This window comes from Diadema antillarum, unplaced genomic scaffold (assembly GCF_040938485.1).
Source record: "Diadema antillarum isolate AM-2024a unplaced genomic scaffold, OU_Dant_1.0 seq00001635_RagTag, whole genome shotgun sequence".
Classification (NCBI taxonomy): domain Eukaryota; kingdom Metazoa; phylum Echinodermata; class Echinoidea; order Diadematoida; family Diadematidae; genus Diadema; species Diadema antillarum.
The window spans coordinates 159,561-167,176 of record NW_027272341.1 but is presented as its reverse complement, the minus strand read 5'-3'; the positions used below and the strand labels follow the sequence as shown (position 1 = coordinate 167,176).

The 7,616-nt window shown below is 34.9% G+C and overlaps 1 protein-coding gene across 1 annotated transcript; it reads right to left on the bottom strand.

Annotated features, from left to right (window-relative positions):
- Positions 1-4,089: 4,089 nt before the first annotated feature.
- On the bottom strand, positions 4,090-6,316 carry LOC139711278 (carbohydrate sulfotransferase 15-like). Its single transcript, XM_071623187.1, has 3 exons — positions 6,224-6,316; positions 5,193-5,337; positions 4,090-4,319 (listed from the first exon to the last, which is right to left on the bottom strand). The coding sequence occupies exons 1-3, from the start codon at positions 6,314-6,316 to the stop codon at positions 4,090-4,092; spliced, it is 468 nt and encodes a 155-aa protein (XP_071479288.1).
- Positions 6,317-7,616: the final 1,300 nt, after the last annotated feature.

The following is a 7,616-nucleotide window of genomic DNA, read 5'->3' as shown; positions in this document are numbered from 1 at the left end:
ATTCCTCTTAAAATGGTATGCTCTGTACTATTTCATAAGTGTTTTCTTGGTGTGTCACAAAAAGTAAAAATCTCAATTTCATCTCGACCAATACTGTACCATCCCTATGCTTGGATATACAATAATAGATTCCTGTAAGTTGACTTTATCAAGAAATCAAACAAAAGAGCTATGGTTTGAGGAGTGATACGAAGGAGGGTGAGTGACGGACGTGACATCGAGACGTTTGTGCGTTTGTATGTATGTGTGATATACGTATGTGTGATGATGTGCACATGTGTATGTTGGAAGCCGTGTGAGTTTAAACGTTGAAGTAGGCTTACTTTAAATACGTAACAATTCATGGGCAATGCCAACTGCTGCATTTCTATAAGGATGTCAGTTTATTGGTAGTGTTCAGACTTTGTAATTTGACGGCAGAGAATATTCTCTGAATTAATTAATTGAGAGAAATAAAGTGTGGAAGCAGAGGTAATATTAAAGAAGGTTCGGTGTGTGGTCCAGAAGAATGAATGGATGTTGATACATTTAGGTACATGAAGGACTGAACGTGTGTATGTGGGAGTCTATGTGTGTGTTTTATTTGTTAATTTGTAATTTTTTGTGCTACAATTAGCGCACTATTTATAGATATTGAGACTAAATTTTTCAATCGGTTGCGACAAAAAAGTAATACATCTTTGTGAACACCGTTTTGTTCTTTCGTAACACTATACAGCTATAATTCCATGTCAAAAGTTATTTCTTTTTAAAGCACGGAATTAACTTGCAAACTTTGTCTATAAACATAACTATGTAGAAAACGCAAAAGAAAGGAGGTAAAAGTAAATTTGTGCATATTCATCTAGACAGTTTGATTCTTGTCATAAGAAAAAAAAAGGAAATATTGATTTGCCATTACAAGCAGACAAAAGTGGAATGAGTCGGCCTTTCGAAATAACTCGATTTATTCGCTTTTATTCAAAGTTTGGATGATTGACCTCTAACACGAAATTTGATCCAGTCGATTTTGGTGGGTATTGAAAATTCAAAATCTACGGAACTCTATGTAATTCATCTCCTATTACAGTGAAACAAAATTAATACAAAGGAAATCACGCATGCGCGCACACACATGTTCGTATGAATTTATCAGGAGCAAACTCAACAGAAACTCCTTTGAAATACAAGGCACATCTGGGAAAACATAATTATTTCGTGATTGTTAGATGAATGTTGAATTTTTCCGCAGATACTCAAAATGTACATTTAGTTGATTGTAATTATTCTCTTTCAATATCTTTTATCCTAATAATCTATTATAACAATAATCACTGGGTAGAAAAGTATAAATGCCTGTTAATTTCTCTTTCAATAAGAAATCAAACAGTATAATCGGACAAATTTAGGATCATACAAACATGACTCAAATATCATCCACAATACGTTTGACGTTTGAGAGGTGCAATGTAACACATGACATCTCCGTGGGAGGTATATTTTCCCCCAAGTCCCGTAGCGCTCGGCGCGTGTAGGAAAGATTTCATTTCATTTCATTTCATTTCATTTCATTACATTTCATTTCATATATTTTCACTTAATAAGATATGAATACATAAAGATATGACAATAGTATAACAAGTATGATGTCAAATGTGACAAAACAAGCAAACAACCAAACACACGCCCAAAGTTTTCAGATGAAGGGGTTAATGAGAAGGCAATGGGCCTGATAAAAAAATCAACCCCTGGAAGTAGACACAGAGTTTTGTCACTTCTTTTTATAAACTATAACTGATAAAAAAGTCGGCACTCGCACGCACACACACACACACACATATACACACACAATACAAAGACAAAACATACACCAGCTTCTGCAAGATGCCATTTTTAAAAACATACCCCTTTAATGCTAATTTCTTATCAATTCTGAATGATACTGATTACTTCGTGAATACCTTCCGTTGGAAATACGCGTGAAAGCTTTCATAAAACGTTTTACCGTCTTCTTACATTTCACATCAGTGTAAAATTTCAGATTTGAGGGCCTTGAAAAAATAAACTTTTTGCAGTAGGATGTTCGAATCAGCGGTGAATAAAATTTTCTACAATTTCTTGTGCCATAATTATGATTATCTTTGTTTTATTTGAAATTACCTACTAGTATATAGCAAGGATGCGGATGAAATATCATTATAGCATAAGAACATGATACACAATACGGCATTCTGTAATACATTTATATCATACACACTTAAAATAGACAAAATATCGGCAAAGAAGGCACCCTATATACGGTGAATGCGAGACTATTTTAATAGCTCGTTTTTGTAATTTAGATGGCAGTCTCTGCACATTACATTTACTAGATTTCCCCCATGCTAAAATAGGTAATTCAAAGTGGCAAAATAAGGGTGTGATATGCAATAATGACAACAAAGATCTGTTGTATGACCATAGGCTGTTTAAAATCACGATACTCTTTGACATTTTGTTGCAGATGACACCAATGTGTTCCTCTCACGACAAACAGTCACTCTTTTTAACCTCAAGAAAATGTACATGAGAGGCAAGTTTTGTTCTATTTTCATTAACATGAATCGCAACATCATCGAAGGTAAAATAAAAGTCATCATTGCCAAGTCTATCCGCAGCAAAAGACATGGTAACATTGTGTTATATCATGTTGTGCATGAATATATTTCATTTCATTCAAGGGCAGCTTGTCAGCAGCCAGTAAAATCCTGGAATCTTATTATTTCACGTGACGTCACTCTAGCTCTAACGATTTTGATCCTAGCCACATTAGTCACGTGATTGCATTGTGACCAACCATTGTGTCCAACCAACCAACCAACCAGTCTTTATGCAGAGTATTTCATATAAGGTCAAAACATTATTTGAAGCTCTAATGATTGTTCTCTCCATCCCCCCATGTTAATTTTTATTTTTAAAACCTTTACATAATACTGTTAGTCACACACGATTTCTTCTATCCTAAGAATGAAACGAGAAGATGAAAATTGTAAGGAAACTGTTTTATGTTAAAATTGTGTCCTTCTCTAAAACGCAGTCACTTTAAAAAGTTGCTGCAACAATTTCATCAGAGGAGTATGTAATTTTATTTAGGTTAAAGAACTTCATATTCCTTAATTAGGCGCCATGGGTTTCCAGTGAACGTTGTTTGGTAGCTTTAGTAGCTTATATTCAAACTCTTTATAGATTAATTTCATGGGAATGTTATTTCAATCATATACGCTCAAGTCTCATACCCACTTGAAATGTTCATAACTTCTGATGCGTGTGCTTTTATTTATCGCGCTAATTTATTTTGGCAAAACATATATCTCTTTCGCCTGCAGGTACATTGCTAATATTACACAAGGTATAATCATGTTGTAAACAACGGTGATACTTTTCTGTGCTTATTTCTTCACATTAACATTGCATGACTTTGAAATTCAGCGTGATAATTATTGCAACATTTACATCAATTCCTCTTTTTTTTTCTGTCACTCTTCTCCATCTTTTTAAAGGCAGATACCAACACGTAGACTCTCAGATAATTATTGTGTTTTTCCCCTTTCAGTCTGCCTTCTCGTGCATGTGATCTCTGTCTATACCTAACCGTCTATATCATTATCTATTTCTTTGTCTATCTATCAATCTATTATACCTGTCTACATGCATCTATTAATCTATCTATTAGTCTGCCTGTCTATCTATCAATCTATCTATCAATTTATATACCTTTCTATCTATCTTTCTGTCTATCTATTAATCTATCTGTCTATCAATTCATATATCTTTCTATCTATCTATCAATCTACCTGTCTACACTCATTTATCAATCTATCTGTCTATCTATCAATATCCTTGTCTATCTATCAATCTGTCTATCAATCTATCTATCTTTCTATCTATCTATCTGCCTATCTATCTATCTATCTATCTATCTATCTTTCTATCTATTAAACATCTATCTATCTATCTTTCTATCTATCAATATATCTATTTATCTATCTGTCTGCCTATCTATCTGTCTGTCTATCTATCTGTCTGTCTATCTATCTATCAATCCATCTATCTATCTATCTATTCACCTATCTATCCATCTCTTTTATTTTGTGATATTTCTTGAGCTAAGTATGTGTCTTTCCACAAAAATTTGTCACTGCCCAGTAGCTGGCTGAGCTCTTCGTTAGATCGCTGGTAAAAGTCTTCCAGGAGGGATACCGTCTGTGGTAACATGCCCCCTACCTCCCGCAGCTTTGCCTTGTTGGAGTTTTGGGGCGTGGCTTCACAGATCTGAGCTGTGTGCTCCTGGCTTAGATTCCCTGCAAGGGAAAAACATAACAAAACATTGAAAAACACTGAAAAAAAAGTCGCTTAAGTCTTTTCTATTCCAGAGATTCTTTATGCCGAAAGTTCGGCAGTCCGAAAATAAAGTACATGGGGATAGGCTTGGATATTTGTCCACATATCATTTCATTTCGGACTATCGAGCCGTATGACATAGAGGGGGGGGGGGGGGGGGCAAACAGCAATCAATGAACTTTATTCATTTTCGGATAAACGAACCTTCCTATTAAATATCTATCTTTTTTTTCATTCTTTTGAATAACAAATATTCAGAATGACGCCACGAACGTAAGAATCTTACTTCATTTTTTGGACAAACGAACATCTAAATAGATACACATAATTCATGTGTTTTGGAATAACGAACCTAAGAAATAACGAGCATCACTCAAAAGGAAAATCGAATCCTGGAAGAACGAGTAATTTTGTGTCTTGTAAAGAAGGAGCAAATGCAGAGAGGAGATATTTATTTTCTTTAGAAAGTTGAGAACTATCGTGTCAACAATAAGCCATGCTTTATGTTACACCATCTTGCAGTATGTATGTAAAAGGAGATCGCAGGACAAAAAATCCCGTTTAATAATCATTTTTATTATTATTTCTTTTTAATATAATGGAAAGTTTGACGCGTTCCTCTTCAAGCGAGTATAAGTACGGCTTTTCTGAAGTGCTGAATCTACTCTTTGCTCACATTTAATATATGTCTTGTGATATCAATCAAATTTGTAGAAAACGTTATTTTGATCATTGAGAAAAATGGATCAATAACGGCGAGAAAGACACAGAAAATAAGTGCTATAACATTAGCAAGACTAAAACTTCACAACGACATGTAAATCCAAATTTACCTAGTGTAAGAAAGGAGAAGATGTCGGTCAGTATCCCTGTACAGTTGACTTGCCAATCCTCCATCCTAACAATCCTCAGCTGCTCTCTCGGGAAGGCTCGCAACCAGTCCCGGGTGAAGACGGCGTAGAGGCCGATCAGGATTCGCTGCAAAGATAGATAACACAACTAGCTTATCATCTAGTTCTCTGTCACAGTCATTATCACTTGAAGAATTTCGCAACAGACACCGACATATTCATCTATCAACTTGAGATATTTGAGAATGAACCTGGTAAAAAAACAAAGGAAGTTATCAGAATGAATGTGATGATTTTATTGATATAAATCTTTCTTCAAAATATTTTCTGTTATAAAGCGTGTGCACTATCCTTGAGAAGATTAAACTCTTCCCTGTTAAACTTCATGGCTTACTAAATTGATCAAAAAAGAAAAGAAAAGGAAAATGACGCTTTACTCTTTGCATTCAAACTGTTCACCTGGTACCAAAAAGCAACGTTGTTATAAGTGGGTCACCATGAGTAACTGTTCGCTCATCGTCTTCTGTCTCCATAGCATCCCGTCTCAGATCTCTCCTCGATCTTTTGGTTTTCTTCTTCTTCTTCTTACTTCACTTCTATACTCAGCTCTGTCTTCTCCATAATAAACACTTACTCAGCTCTTGTTTTGTTCTGTTTAAGAAAAATTATTGTTTTGTGTTGGATTACAAGGTATAAACTAAACATTTCCAGGAGCGGATCCAGGCATTCTTTTATGAAAAGTAAATGTCAATTGAATAGATAGATAGATAGATAGATAGATAGATGGATAGATAGATAGATAAATGAATAAATGAACAAATAAATAAATACATAAATAAATAGATAAATAAAAGAAGCGCCCGGTGCTCCCCCCCCCCCCCCCCATTCACCACTGCATTTCCAATCGTCCTCGACCCATTGCGGTTTTGTAAAACATTTCCAACCTTTACTGGAGTATACACAAAATATAAACATTTCAATGTAATTGTATCCTATACTGTCACGTGACTTACTGCAAAGTAGCCATGATGAATCTGGTCCGGGCTGTAGGCGCATGCGCGGTAACTCAGTTTCTCTCTGCATGAGTTGAACTTACTTATTGCCATGGTAACCTCTTGATGAAAATGCTCTGGACTCTTTCTGGAGGAATCTTCAAAGTAGAGATAGCCGGAGTAAAGTCTGAAGAAATGAAGAAATTGATTGTAAAATTCCTAGACAATCGTAGGATAGGAATACTTCCGAGATATTCCACAGTGTCATTCTGTGTGCACTCTGGTTATTATTGAAGTCCTCGGGTCCGTCTTTTTTCTTTCGTTTTGTGTGATGGCCCAAAAGTAAAGCATAAATGATAACTTTGAAACCAGAATTTCTACGCCTTTGTAACGGGAGTGCACTGTATCAGACGCATATCTCACAATGAAAAAGATTAACAATCATAGTGTTAAGAATATAATAGAATATAACTGCAGTTACCTGTTGATCATTTCGAATGAAAAACGATATAATATTTGAGTATATGAATATAAGAACGACCCAAGTCCATGGAAGACCATTTCAAGTAAACTAAAAACAACTTCATATCTTTTTTGTTTGTCCAATAATATTCTATTTAACTGTGATGGGAAGGCAACATTGTATATACAAATTAGAACATATATTATTATGACAATTAACGTTAACATTAATTGTGGAGACGCCATTTTGTGTGATGGACTTGGGTCGTTCTTTGATTCATATGGACTTGGGTCGTTCTTTTATTCATATACATGATATTCTGCTATAGAGATGAGAGAAGGACGAGAGAAGGCGCTATAATATGAATGTAAGAATGACCCAAGTCCTTCATTCTTACATTCATATAAGATTTAACTCATTTGTTTCAGGCACTTCCGGGGGTAATTAGGACTTATCATTACACACAAGATGAGTCCATGCACAATCTACAATTTCCCATGTCAAACTGAATTTGGCCAAAAATTGGACTTGGGTCGTTCTTATATTCATATACTCATTTTAATAGTTTAATGTCAAACAATGCGTTGACTGCTAACAGAGGAAACACGCTCTTCACATTCCAAGATTTGGGGAAACGAGAATAGTTTGTACTTGTCGGGCAACATCTAGGATCTATTTGTATAGATGTACAATACGATAAATTGAATGTATCAAAATTCGCTGGAGTTTTGTGGTGAATTCAACACGACGAATTACAGAAACATCCTACATTTAAAAACTGTATGATTTTCAGATTTTATTAACTTTGGTTAGTTGGGGAACAATTCGATTTGTTGTCTGAGGTTTGAAAAATGATTATTTTTGTGAATTATTGTTTCTCTAATTCATTGATTAATACTTCCCTAACTACGACCTAACCTATAAATTGCCATCATAATGACACTCATAAAG

Bases quoted from the DNA above. Each gene is read 5' to 3' on its own strand.
- LOC139711278 (XM_071623187.1), bottom strand. From the start codon at position 6,316: ATGGCAATAAGTAAGTTCAACTCATGCAGAGAGAAACTGAGTTACCGC. The intron at 5,338-6,223 runs GTAAGTCACGTG...CTATCTTTGCAG, and splicing joins TTCATCATGGCTACTTTGCA to CGAATCCTGATCGGCCTCTA. The intron at 4,320-5,192 runs GTAAATTTGGAT...TTTCCCTTGCAG, and splicing joins CTTCTCCTTTCTTACACTAG to GGAATCTAAGCCAGGAGCAC.